General features: G+C 42.2%; 1 protein-coding gene across 10 annotated transcripts in view; it reads right to left on the reverse strand.

The window, feature by feature from the left end:
* LOC113931451 (OFD1 centriole and centriolar satellite protein) overlaps nucleotides 1-14,423 on the reverse strand; it is an 84,062-nt gene that overhangs the window by 20,002 nt on the left and 49,637 nt on the right. For all 10 annotated transcript variants that reach the window (XM_027609424.2, XM_027609425.2, XM_027609426.2 and 7 more), the window contains 5 exons: nucleotides 7,273-7,380; nucleotides 5,373-5,509; nucleotides 4,875-5,048; nucleotides 2,471-2,577; nucleotides 821-940 (listed from right to left, as the gene is read on the reverse strand). In XM_027609424.2, coding sequence (XP_027465225.2) covers nucleotides 821-940; nucleotides 2,471-2,577; nucleotides 4,875-5,048; nucleotides 5,373-5,509; nucleotides 7,273-7,380 — 646 coding nt within the window. The remainder of the gene's footprint in view (nucleotides 1-820; nucleotides 941-2,470; nucleotides 2,578-4,874; nucleotides 5,049-5,372; nucleotides 5,510-7,272; nucleotides 7,381-14,423) is intronic.

Here is a 14,423-nt window from a genome sequence, read left to right on the forward strand (position 1 = left end):
CCTCGGTGCATACTATGTAATGGAATACCAATGACAAATTATGAGCAAGGCAATAAAAATGAGGCCAATGACTAAGACCTGCCCAGAGGAGCTGAGCGGAGTCATCGCTTCACTACACATGCACTTAGTCAGTGTTAACTGAGCACTTGCTATGTGCCAGATGGCGTGCCACGCATGGGAGGGAGTTACCATATGGGCTTAATGTCTTTGCATGAAGAGATTATTCACCAAGATACAAAACTCAGGCTATAGGAAAGCCCCAGGGACCACACTTATCCATATTCTCCTCTCCTATGCTGTGTTTTGCTTCCTATAGCTAATCCTTTTTCTGGATTCGGGCTTGGCAGAACCTTGAAGGAATACCAGGGCACACGTTCAGTGACGAACCCTGTCACCGATAAGACCACCACTGGAGAAACTGTGGCCTATCCCCATCTTCATGCCAGTATGAGGAGAGAAGGGAGGAAAGTGGTTGTACTTCTGACTTTTCAGCTGCTCAGCTGTGCAAACTGAGCAAGTCCTAAGGTGCCCTAAAAACTGAAGCAAACCATAAGCTCTCAGTGTCAGAGAAGCTATGAGTAAGAATGAGCAGAGGATGCTATTCTCTGCATCTTTTTAAACCCATCTTAAATATTCATGGGAAAGCCTTGACTACCAATGAAAACCTGTATTTTTTTTAAACACCAAATTTTGCCATAAATTGTCCATCTTATCTCCCCCCCCCAAAAAAAACTGTCCGTCTTATCTATTTCATCAGTGTTGCTGTGCTTCTAGCAACTTAATGAAACACGGGATTCCTTTAGCAATGCCATGCAATTACTTGAGAAGTTCATTCTTGAGCTTCTGGTCATAGCTCTCCTCAATGCTCTTTATATTCAATTCCCGCTTCCTCAGTGTGTCAGTTAGGCTTTTATTTTTTTCCTCTTGCAGCCTCTGAGTCCTGAAATTAGCAAAAAGAGAGAAAGCAAATAAGAAAACCACAACATCTGAAGTAACAAATGTAGGGGGTAAAAAATAGCCCGTGTTTTAGTTCCTCCATCTATTTTATGAGCTGACTTAGTTCATCAACTAGCAGATGGAATTATCCGGTGGCACCTAAGGGGAGTGTGAATGTACCAAGACCAAAGTGGTCTCTTACAGAAGAGGATCCACACTCAAAAAAGGGTTACAGGGGATCAATGGCTATCATCAATTTAGGGATGAAAAAGTGATGTTTTTAGTTACAAAGCTACAAACCAAACTCTAGTGCACTTAAATGCTTGTTTCTTCTAAAGTATTACTTCTAATTGTGAGACTTAACTGATGAGCCCATAAGAATTACAGGTAGAAGATTCATTTTTGGCATTTAATAATCCATTGAATGCATGTTGAAAAGAGTGACGAGAGAGAGCAAACGATAGATGGGTCCTTCAGAACCTCCAAATCCGGAGAATGGAGTGCTTTTCATGGAGAGACCCCCCCGCCAATCACCCACAAAACCAATTCTGGAGCCGGGAGTCAGGTTCACAAGTACTTAGACCAAACCGCAGTGAGGAGTGCTATGAACATGGTCTGTTTCAAGCAAAGGATAAACGCTTTGTGTTAGAGCTCCCTCTGCTGGCTAATCTGTAAAGCAAAGGAGCATTAAATCCATTTATTTTAGTTTAATATAGTTAGACCGGAGTCCGGGACGTGGAGGTAAGGAAGTGATTATATAATCATGATTATGTAACCGAGAATCTGCCCAAATATTGCCCCTTTACTTTTCTCTATCAATGTGCCACTTCAGTATCACCAAAAGGAGAGTAAGGTAGGCAGAGAGAAGAAATCAAATGAATAGAGCCTACGAAAATGAAAAAACATTAATGAAGATGGAGACAAACTCTTAAATAAAATCGGATTCCTGGAGTATCTATGAATGTCAAGACCCCAAATGGGAAAGAAAGCTTATTCCACCAACTACAGACTGGTGAGCTTGGTATTAATCCCAGGTAAGATGTGAAGGTTGATACATCTGTGAGCACTTAGAAAAAGTAACACACACACCAAGAGAAATAGTTTCACCCAGTACAAGTCAAGTCAGAGTCACCATATTTCCTTTTTTTTTTTTTAACAGTAGAGCAAGTAAACATGGAAGGTCTGGGTATCTGGAGTTCAGTTGCTATGTGCATGTGAAACTATTAGATCTGAACGGAACGTAAATGAGAAACACAGGATTTGTCAAAGCATTATTAGCTTCTTCAAATCATCTATCTGGTCTTACTATAGCCCAATGATGGTGTCTCATTCTGCTTTTCACCCTAATGTCTAGTATTTCATAAATGAAACCCTAGTCTTTGTTTCTCTTAATCTGTGCCTTTTAAAACCAGATGTTGTCACTTTAACAACTAAAAACTCTACTTGGCAATTAGCATCAGACTATTAAGACACCTATTTAGTTCTTTTAAATCTCATTCATTCTGAATATCCGAAACGAATACACATTACTCACAATTCAAAAGCTTCGATCCGTTGCTTCAGCTCGGCTTCTCTGCCTCTTAGCAAATCTATATCTTTTAGTAGAAGCTGCCTCTGAGCATAAATTTCTTTGGTTTCCATCTGTGTATGAAAGCTTTAATTTTTAGTAAGCAAGCTAAAGAAAATAAAACAGATCTGAACATACTGCTTCCTAAATTCCGGAAAACAAACTCCAGACACTTAGGGTTACAATTTCCCTTTCTCTTAAGAGGTTTCAATTCGAGGTATGCTTTTTTGCCTAATTCCTTACCCAAACACATGTTCCCTCCTTCAATGACTGTGAAACTCCATTATCCTGTATTCCTAACATCCCTGGTCTATTTATTCTACGTAACATCTCTCAGACGCTTAAAATTTGGATGAGTGCTTCAGCAAGAAAAAAATGACAAAATGGGTGTTTAGCAATAAAACGTCAAAAGAATAGAATTCCCCTGCTGCTGTTGCTGCCGGCAAGTTTCAGTTCCCGTTCTGGCTCAGCAGCGGCAAGCTGAATGGGCCACACCTCCATTTGTGTGTCTGCCGAGCAAGGCTTCATGGAATACCTAGCCTATGTCAAACAGCACACTCGGAGCTGGACAGAGAAGGATGCAGATACAGGTCTCACCTTTACAAAATTTGCAGTTCAGTCAGGGAGAGAGAAATAATCAGACTACGATGTGAGGATTTTATAACCAAAATACAGAAAGACTCCGTGGCAGGAGCGACAGGCGAATCAGTCTGTCAGTAGGAGCCCAGGGAAGGTATCACAAGGAGGTGACATTCCAGCTGGATTTTGAAGGCCAAGCGAGTTTCATCAGGGACAGAAGGAGAAGGGCATTCCAGGTGGTGGAAGAAAGACACGATGCTTTGCATGAGGAGGGCCCTCTTGTCCAGAGCCTTCAGAGAATCAGTTAACTAAATGAGTATTCTGGGGGCACCTGGGTGGCTCAGTTGGTTAAGCGACTGCCTTCGGCTCAGGTCATGATCCCGGAGTCCTGGGATTGAGTCCCACATCGGGCTCCCCCTGCTCTGTGGGGAGCCTGCTTCTCCCTCTGCCTCTGCCTGCCACTCCCCCTGCTTGCGCTCACTCTGTCTCTCTATGTCAAATAAATAAATAAAATCTTTAAAATAAATGAATGAATGAATGAATGAATGAGTATTCTGGTCTGGTAACTGATTGGTCTGAATTAGTCACCGATCTTGAGGATGCAGTTGTTCATCTAAACATAATCCAATCATCTAAAAGACAGCGCTTCCCACATTTATTTTTATAGGAGCCCAATCACCAGAAATGGTAAACAAAACCGTACAGGGGACGCAACCAGCATGGAACGACTGGGTCTGACCGAGAAGTCCCGAGCGAGAGCTCCCGACGGCAGCAGCTCTGGCCGGACACGGGGAACAGTGGTCCCAATCCAGGCTGGTCAAAGATAGCCCCTTGGGAAAGGAACTGGATTCTCCTACAAGAGTGGACCCCACGCCTCCTGCCACGCCTCAACCTTTCCACCTCCCGTCCAGTCACCCTCCGTGAGAGAAGATCAGATGGCCACCTGACTGACTTCTGCAGGCCTGGACTCCGCTCCTCCGGGTACCTTGAACTTGACACAATGGCAGCACACTGCGTTTTGTTGCCGGTCTTCACGTGACACCTCCGCCTGCAACCCTATCCCGTTGGCCCATGCTTACCCTTCCACCTGTCGGTAGCCCCAGACCTAGTCCTCGAGGCCTCGGACTCTGCCACGGGGCCTTCCCTTCTCCCCTGGGCTAGTAGCCACCCATCTTGCCCTCTGGCTTCCTTCACCACCCCACCGAGCCCCAGTGTCTTCAATTAAACAGGCTGCTTTTCTCAAGCCAAGTCAGCTCTAGAAAGCTCCGCTCCCCAGGTGCCTCCTTCTACCCTGGCTAACCTTACAAAGCTTCCCAAGAACTGGAACAGAACAATCGCCTCCAAGCGCCTGGTCTGGTCTACACCCGTCACAAGCTGCCCCTCTCAGCTGGGCCCTCGACACAGTGCCATCAGTCCTGTCTGTCTCAGAGCGTTCACTGCTCTGCCTCTCCCCCCACGCAACCGTTCCCCAACTGCTGATCCTCTTCTAGAAGCTGCCCCCCTGAACCTCAAATCTGCCCAAGAGGATGGAGCTTATTCAGCGTGAGTTTCTCACAATCCCCACACGGACGTTCGCACTCACAGCTCTTTCCTTCCAGCCGTTTCGGAGGAACGAAGCCTGCGTATCCTTTTCAAGGCCGATGCTTCCATTTGCGCTCTTGACCCCAGTCCCTAGTGCTCCTGCAGCGCTCTGTCGTGTCTAGCCAACTGTCCCAACCCAGTCTCAGACCTTGAGCCAATCTACTAAGAGCTGCAGGAAACAGACACCCGGTAAATAACTGTAAAATGTTACCTCTTGGTGCTTTTGAATTCTCTCAAGAGCCATCTTTTCCCGAGAAATGAGGGCTTCAGATTTTGCTTGACAAGCTCGCTCCAATTCGTTCCGGAACTCAGCTAACTCCCTCTCAGCCTTTCTCTTCTCTTCCATTTTAACTTTTGCTATTTCGGTATCTTTAAAATACTTCAACTGCCAATTGAGTACAAATAACTATAAATACCAATAACTATACTAAAGAAATAACTTCTCTCTTGATGGCTAGGTTTAACACTAATGCTCTACTTAAATATATTTAGTTTAACTCATCTTTAGTTTCATCTCATTCACTGTACCTGTAGCATTCATTCAAAAGGCACAAAAAATGACATCAATTAGAAAGAAAAATCACATGTGCAATAGTTTATCACATTCATTAATAAAGTGTCTCCATTTTTTCCCCTTATACCTAACATTAAGGCATCAAAAGATAAGCACCAATATCACTCTTGCTAACAGCAACAAGATACAATTTACCTTTTGACACATTTCTGCCCGAAGCTGCTGTTCTATTTCTCTCTTATATTCATTTAACTTTATTTCTAAAGATTCTAACTTGGGACGCTGAGGGTAAGCATCCGCAAACTGATCATCAATGAGCTGAAGCTTTTCTGCTGTTAAAAAAAAAAAAAAAAAACAACAACACAGGAAGTTAGAACAGAGAAATGCGGTCAGGTGAGCAAGAGGCTAGAGGTCTGTTCAAAAGCAAAGATTATACTTAGGGGAAAGTGTAGGGATCTCTGCAATTGACTTTGAAACATCAAAAAATTAAGATGGATTAATGGATGGGACAGACAAGTGCTTGAGCAAGTATCACACAAATTTGCTGGGAGTATCTAGGTATACAAGTGTTCAGTGTATAACTGTTTCAACCTTTTTGTACGTTAGAAAATTTTCATCCTCAAATGTCAGGGGCAAAGAAAGCAAAGCGTACAATAGAAGTCAGAAAACACCGGCATCTCTTTCTAGTCCCTAGATGCCAAGGCAGAACGAAGTGGCCTTTGGTTACCGGTGACTCACACGTTCAAAACACTGACTTTAAAATAAACCAAAGATCATGTATTTCAACTCCTCTGCTTTACAGGGAAGGAAAGTGGCCCCTACAGTTTGAGTCCTCGAGGGCTAAGCAACTATGTAATGGTGTAACTGGGACTGAGACCAGGTCCACTGACTATCTCGCATTCTAGTGCTGTCTCCAGTAGACCCACAGCCCTCAAACCAACTGTGGATCAGAATCAACCATGCAGCAACATGCAAATGTGTACCTAGAGGACAATCTCAGCCATGGAGAACACCAACACCCACCAAAAAGAATGCACATGAAAAAAGGCTGGCAGAAGTACTGGCAGTGTTCATCTCTTTAGAAAATTTTAGACATATTTTCCATTCACTTTTCTGTATTTTCCAAATGCTCTGTAATTGTGCTGTTCAATACAGGACTCTCTAGCCGCATGCGGCCACTGAGTAGATGAAATGTGATCATCTGAATTGAATGTGCTCTAAGTGTAAAAGACACACCAGATTTCAAGGACTGAACACAGAAATTTTATCTAAAATAATCTCATTCATGTTTTTTATACGGATTACATATTGGAATATTTTAGTCATATTGGGTTAAATAAAATATATTAAAACAAATTCACCTGTGGGTTTTTTGTTGTTTTTTACTATGGCCACTAGGCAGTTAGAAATTACATATGTGGCGCATATTATTGGACAGCACTGTTCTAGAATAAGCATGTACCATGTTCCCAATGGAATAAAACCTATGCCAAAATAAATTAAAGGCCTAGTTATACAGTGTAGCTTTTACCAGTTATAGGCTCATCTTCTTAAAGGTTAAAAGCACCATTACTCCTTAAGACTTGGGAAGGGCCACAAAACCGATTAATCACATAATTTTAGAAAACTTGGACTCTACTATCAGTTCTGCCCCAGAATGTTTCCAAGTTGCTCTTCCTCTGGGGACCCGCAATTCCTCAACTATAAACTGAAGTGATACACCACTGACTTGTCTAGTTCTCGGCAGTGCAACTCATCTAGGATTTTCTCACTTAGTGGCTGTAAAATAAAGTTAGATGAGACATAGGGAAGAACTTGCCGGTTAAGAGAGGTTGAATGCAACACACAAGGAAGAACGTGGGCCTTTGGATTCCCCCAAGATTTGGAAAGTGCAGCCTTAGCCGTCACGAGGGGAGGGAGCAGTACTGGAGAGCAGTTCTGGTCCCTTCCCACAGTGATTCCAGAGGAAATGAGCACCTCCGCCACCTGCAGGCTGCATCCCTCCCAGTCAAGAACAAGCATGTAATATAGTAAATCAGGTCATTTCTGTCATTTGAAAACAACAATTAAAATTCTGAAAAAAGGCTACAGTTACCAAGAGAGTCTTTGCTAGGAAATGCTGAACTTGTCTGAGTTTCCATATCACAGCTCATTTTGGACTGATGATAGTCTGCCAATTCTCTTAAAAACTGCATGAGAAAACCTAAAAGACACAAAGTGTATAATACAGTTTCACTGCACAAATTTCTTTCATTTAACCATCGCTCAGTCACTGTTTATATAATCTTGGTTTTAAAACATTATCCTTTTTTACATTCTAGATCTTTTAAGAATAATATCTAAGGAAAGGCCTTTGCAAACATGACACAAAACCTAGAAGCAATAAGGATAAATATTTATCACTCTAACAATATAAAAATCAGAAACCTATATGGCATGAAATGAAGTCAAAAGACAAGTGATACACTGGAAAAAAAATATCTGCAGTAATATGGAAACAGAGGACTAATTCTGATAATATCAAAGAGCTCTTACAATTCAGTAAGAAAAAAATGGAAATATGGAACAAGACATGGACAAAATTTACACAAAAAAAGTATAACTGTCAAACGTGAACAAAAGTATAAACAGATGCAAAATAATACAACAGAGAGACTATTTTTCCAGTAAGATTGCTAAGATTAAAAACACAGGCATATGGGACTTCTGGGAAGATGGCAGAATAGGAAGATTCTAAACTTACCTCCTCCCACGGACATACCTAGGTAACAGCCACAGCAGAGCAACTAACCCAGAAAACAAACCCAAAGACTGGCGGAACAGACATCCCACAGTTAATCGCAGAGGGGAGGCCACACTGAAAAGGGTAGGAGGGGCAGACACACAGTTGAGAACCAAACTAACCACCAATTGGAGGGACACCACAAGCACAGAGAAGGGAGAAGAGCAGAACCCAGCCACACCAGGCACCCCAGACAGGGGTGACCTGCACTGAAAAGACGAGTCCCCATATCATTTGGCTTTAAAAACCAGGGGGGCTTAACTTTGTGAGTTTTTACAGTCAGCAGGGCTTCCCTCCAGGTACCTTAATAATCATTGCGCTTAGCTCTGGGAGAGCTGGAGGGCAAAAGGAAACGGAGTGTCCACTCTTAAAGAGCCAGCATAACAACCCCACACAGAAACAGCAAAGAAGCAGCAATTTGAAAAGCTCTTGGGGTATACCTGGAAGGAGATTTATTTACTAATCTTCGAACCTGGGCTGGAGGGGCAGAGATCTTCAGGAGACATCTCCAAAAACAAAAGAGCTGTCAGGAGCCATTTCTCCCCACACCCCCAAGCCTAGATAGCCAGACACTCTGGGAACAGCATGAACACCACCCCCCACCACCACCTACCACCACCTACCTTACTACCACCACCCAGCTCCCATGTTCTCCTGCGCATCTGGCCCATCCAATGCCCAAGTGGCAGGAGTCCCTCCAAAGCAGCTCCTGCCACGATACACCCCATAAGCCACCACTACAGAGTGACTCCTGCCCTGGAGATAGGAGAGGATAACCACACACACCCACTCAACTACAGCCCCAGCAAATGGACTCAGGGCAGACATCTGATCTGCCAGCCCCACCCGCCAACCACCTCTCAGCCCCAGGAAACAGGCTAAGAGCAGGGATCTGGTCTGACTGCTGACAACACCCAACTACAATCCCATGGCAACTCCAGACTGGCCCTTTAAACAGCTAAATGAAATGGAGAAAAGCAATATGCCTGATAAAGAATTCAAAGTAATGGGGACACCTGCGTGGCTCAGTTGGTTAAGTGTCTGACTCCTGATCTCAGCTCAGGTCTTGATCTCAGCGTCGTGAGTTGAGGCCCTGCGTTGGGGTCCATGCTAGGCATGGAGCCTACTTTAAAAAAAAAAAAAAAAAAAAGAATTCAAAGTAATGGTAATAAAGATACTTGATGGACTTGAGAAGAGTGCAGGATCTCAGTGAGACCATCATCAAAGAGAGAGAAAATATAAAAAAGAACCAATCACAGATGAAAGACTCAACAACTGAAATTAAAAATACACTAGAGGGAATCAATAGCAGATTAGAGGAGACAGAAGAACGGATCGGTGAGCTGGAAGCCAGAGTAATGGAAAGTTCCCAAGATGAACACCAAAAAGAAAAAAGAATAATAAATAATGAGAATAGGTTAAGGGAACTCAGCAACACCATCAAGCATAATAACATTTGCATCATAGGGATCCCAGAAGGAGAAGAGAGAAAAAAGGGGGCAAAAAATTTATTTGAAGACATAATAGCTGAAAACATCCTCCATCTGGGGAGGGAAACAGAAATCGAGATGCAGGAGGCACAGAGAGACCGCAACAAAATCAACCTAAGGAGGTCCACACCAAAACACATAATTAAAATGGCAAAAAGTAGTGATAGAGAATTTTAAAAGCAGAAAACAGTTATATACAAAGGAAACCCCAAAAGGCTAGAAGCTGAGTTTTCAGAAATTCTGCAGGCCACAAGGGCATAGCGACATACATTCAAAGTGCTGAAAGGAAAAAAAAAATCTGCAACCAAGCATACTCTACCCAGCAAGGCTATCATTCAGAATAGGAGAAGTAAAGAGTTTCCCAGACAAAAGTTAAAGGAGCTCATTACCACTAAACCAGCCCTACAAGAAATGTTAATGGGAGTTCTTTGAATTTTAAGAAAAGGCCATAATCAGGAATAAGAAAGTTAGGAGAGGAAAAAATTTCACAGTTATATACAAACATAATAAAAGTAGATTAATCACTTATAAAACCAGCATGGAGATTAAAGTACAAAAGCAGTAAAATCAAATGTATCTGTAAAAATCAGTCAGGAGATTCACAAAATAAAAGGATGTAAAGTATGACATCATAATACATAAAATGAATGGGGGGAGATGAGTAAAAATTTAATGCTTTTAGAATGGGTTCAAATTTAAGCAACCATCAACTTAACATACACAGATGTATGCATAAGATGTTAATATAAGCCTAAATATAACAAATCAAAACCACTGATACACCAAAAATAAGGAGAAAGAAATCTAACAAACTGTGATCACAGAGAGCAAGAAAGGAACAGAGAACAAACATACAACATGTAACAAAATGGCAATAAGTACACACCTATCAATAATTACTTTCAATGTAAATGGACTAAATGCTCCACTCAAAAAACGTAGGGTGACTGGACAAAAAATAAGATCCATCTATGGGGCACCTGAGTGGCTCAGCTGGTTAAGTATCTGACTCTTGGTTTTGGCTCAGGTCATGATTTCATGCATTATGGGATCGGAGCCCCTCACCCAGGCTCCTTGCTCAACAGGGAGTCTGCTTGAAGATGCTCTCATTCTGCCGTCCATTCATATGTGGCTCTCTCTTACTCTCTAAATAAATAAATCTTAAAAAAAAAAAAAAAGCAAGACCCGTCTATATGCTGCCTAAAGGAGAATCACTTCAGACCTAAATATACATATAGACTGAAAGTGAAGGGATGAAAAAAACATTTATCTGGCAAATGGTGGAGCATGCAACTCTTGATCCCTGGGTTGTGAGTTCAAGCTCCACGCTGGGTGTAGAGACTACTTAAAAATAAAATCTTAAAAAAAAAAAAAAAAAGAACAATGTAAATACTTATGCACCCAACACAATAGCACCCAAATATATAAAACAGCTAATAATAAACACAAAGGAAATAATTGATAGTAATATAATAATAGTAAGGGAGTATAACACTCCACTTACATCAATGGACAGATCATCCAGACAGAAAATCAATAAGGAAATAGTGGCTTTGAAGGACATGCTGGACCAGATGGGGCTAACAGATATATTCAGAAGGTTCCATCTTAAAACAGCAGAATACACACTCTTTTCAAGTGCACATTAAACATTCTCCAAAACAGATCACATGTTAGGCCAACAAGTCTCAAATTCAACAAGACTGAAGTCATATCATGTATCTCTTCCAACCACAACAGTATGCAACTAGAAATCAACAGTAAGAAAAAAATCTGGAAAGTACAAATACATGGAGAAACAAAGGAAAAAGAGACAGACTCTTAAAATCCATAGAACTGATAGTTGCCAGAGGGGAGGTGGGTGGGGCTATGAGTGAAATAGAAGATTAAGAGTATACTTGTTACGATTAGTACTGAGAAATATATAGAACTGTTGAATCATTATACTGTACACCTGAAACTAATATAACACTATATTATACTTGAGTAAAAAATAACCATATACTCTACACAATGGAATACATAGCAATTAATATGAACAAACCAATGCTAAAATAGTATCAATCAATGTCATAATGCTGAGAGAAAGAAGCCACACTCAAGATATATTGTAGGGGGGCGCCTGGGTGGCTCAGTCATTAAGCGTCTGCCTTCGGTTCAGGTCATGGTCCCGGGGTCCTGGGATCGAGCCCCGCACCGGGCTCCCTGCTCGGCGGGGAGTCTGCTTTTCCCTCTGCCCCTCACCCCACCTGTGCTCTCTCTCTTTCTCTGTCCCTCTCTCAAATAAATAAATAGTTAAAAAAAAGATATATTGCAGGACTACATGCATATAAAGTGTAAAAACAGGCATTAATAATCTATGGTGCTAGATATCAGAACAGCAGTTAAGACTGGGTAATAGGGAAAGCATAGTGATTGGGAAGGATACAAGGGAGGCTTCTCGGATGCTGGCATTGTTCTATTTCTTGTGGTGGGAGGTATTTCCTGGCTACATTTATTTTTTGATGGTTTCACCAACTATATTTATAATTTCTGCATTTTGTATTATTATACAAATATTTTGATTGAAAAATAGGTATACATATATATATATATATATAATGTTCATGACTGCATTGTCCATAATGCTACTGGATTCATCAGTTATGGCATTAAGTTAATCGGGACACATCCATTAAAAATAAATACAGGAATACCTTAGTGATCCTGCAATTTCAGTTCCAGAACAGTGCAATACAGTGAGTATCACAATAAATCAAGTCTAATGAATGTCTCCTAGTACATATAAAAGTCATGTTTCCACTATACTCGAGCCTAAGTGTGCAATAACATTCACTATGTCTAAAACAGCAATGTACATATCTTAATTTAAAAATATTGCTAAAAATTGGGGCGCCTGGGTGGCTCAGTCGTTAAGCATCTGCCTTCAGCTCAGGTCATGGTCCCAGGGTCCTGGGATCGAGCCCCGCATCGGGCTCCCTGCTCTGCAGGAAGCCTGCTTCTCCCTCTCCCACTTCCCCTGCTTGTGTTCCTCCTCTTGCTGTATCGCTGTCAATAAAATCTTTAAAAAATAATAAAAAATAAAAATAAAAATGCTAGCCATCATTTGGGCTTTCAACCAGTCATACTCTTGCTGGGGGAGGGTCTTGCCTTGGTGTTGATGGCTGATAACTGATCAGGGTGGTGGTTGGTGGAGGTGGGGTGGCTGTGGCCAACAGCAGGACAACAATGAAGTCAGCCACACTCACCCTTCCTTTCACAAGTTCTCTGTAGCACATGATTTACTCAAAATAGAACCTCTTTCAAAATTGGAGTCACTCCGGGGCACCTGAGTAGCTCAGTCAGTTAAGGGTCTGCCTTCGGCTCAGGTCATGATCCCGGGGTCCTGGGATTGAGCCCCGCACCCCGCGTCGGGCTCCCTGCTCTGTGGGGAGTCTGCTTCTCCCTCTCCCTCTGCCTGCTGCTCTGCTTACCTGTGCTCTCTGACAAATAAATAAAATCTTAAAAAAAAAAACTGGAGTCAATCCTCTCGAATGCGGGCACTACGTTTATGTAATAATCGAAATCCTTTGTTGTCACTTCAACAACCTTCACCACATCTTCGCCGGGAGATTCCGGCTCAAGAAACCACTTCCTCTGCTCATCCGTAAGAAGCAACTCATTTGTTCAAGTTTGATCCTGAGAATGCTGCAATTCAGTCCCATCTTCAGGCTCCAGTTCTAGTTGTCTTGCTATTTCCACCACATTTGCAGTGACTTCCCCCACTGAACTCTTGAACCTCTTAAAGTCATCCATGAGGGTTGAAGTCAACTTCTTCCACACAGGGGAGTGGGAAACAGACATGCTCGTTCACTTGGGAGGGAATTTTGTCAGGGTTTGTGTGTGCTCAAATGCACATGCCCTTTGACCTCATCATTCCACTTCTGTAAGTTTACACAGCTATCCTTCTAGAAGCCCACAAAGGCTGTACTCTACACACTGATTGCTTCCAATGGCAAAACAATAAAACAATGAAATCTCCAATGGGGGTTAAAAACATTCTTTAAAAAATATTCTGAATATACAGATATATTGGTGAATAAAGCAAATTGCAAAACAGTATAATACGAGCCCATTTATGATTATATGTATGTTTCAATCACACAGACTTTCACATTCATAAACGAAATTCTGGTAGGAGGAACTATTCATTCTAGGTATCCGTGGAAAGGGAGATCAGAGAATAAAGGCAGCGATTTCCACTTTTCTTTCACTTTATACTTTTCTGAATAGTGTGAAACTTTTTTTAAAGCAGGAGTATAAATTTAGCTAGAAGTTTTTAGTTTCTTAAAACAGTTGGAAGGGGGCACCTGGGTAGTTCAGACGGTTAAGCGTCTGCCTTCGGCTCAGGGCATGATCCCAGGGTCCTGGGATCGAGCCCCGCATCGGGCTCCATCGGGCTCCCTGCTCCGCGGGAAGCCTGCTTCTCCCTCTCCCACTCCCCCTGCTTGTGTTCCCGCTCTCGCTGTGTCTCTGTCAAATAAATAAAAATCTTAAAAACAAACAAACAAAAAAAACAGTTGGAAGGATTTAGCTTCTGCACCAGCCAAGTTAAAGGCCTGTTTCTTTTTTCCGTTTTCTGAATATTTTAAAATCTACTGTTTCTCACTTCCTCTAACGTGACCTACACTCTGTTCTTTCATATCCATGGCTTGCAGCTCCTCTTTGGCTCATCCACTGATCTTCTCTTGACCTTCTCTCCCCCCAGGGTTCCTGTTCTCTCCTCCCAACTTCCTGCCCCTGTTATGCTCAGGTGTGTCTGCTTTGCCTTTACAGAAAAGGTAGACCTACTGCAGAAATTTTCTTCAAGATGCTGCAGTAGATAATCTTTCGAGATGTGCTCTTCCCCTCACTCATTCTAGGTGAAGAATGGTCACCTTTTCCCAGTTCTGTAGTACTATTCACAGGCCCCTCATTAGTTCACTACTCCCTTCT

Source organism: Zalophus californianus, chromosome Y (genome assembly GCF_009762305.2).
Source record: "Zalophus californianus isolate mZalCal1 chromosome Y, mZalCal1.pri.v2, whole genome shotgun sequence".
NCBI lineage: Eukaryota > Metazoa > Chordata > Mammalia > Carnivora > Otariidae > Zalophus > Zalophus californianus.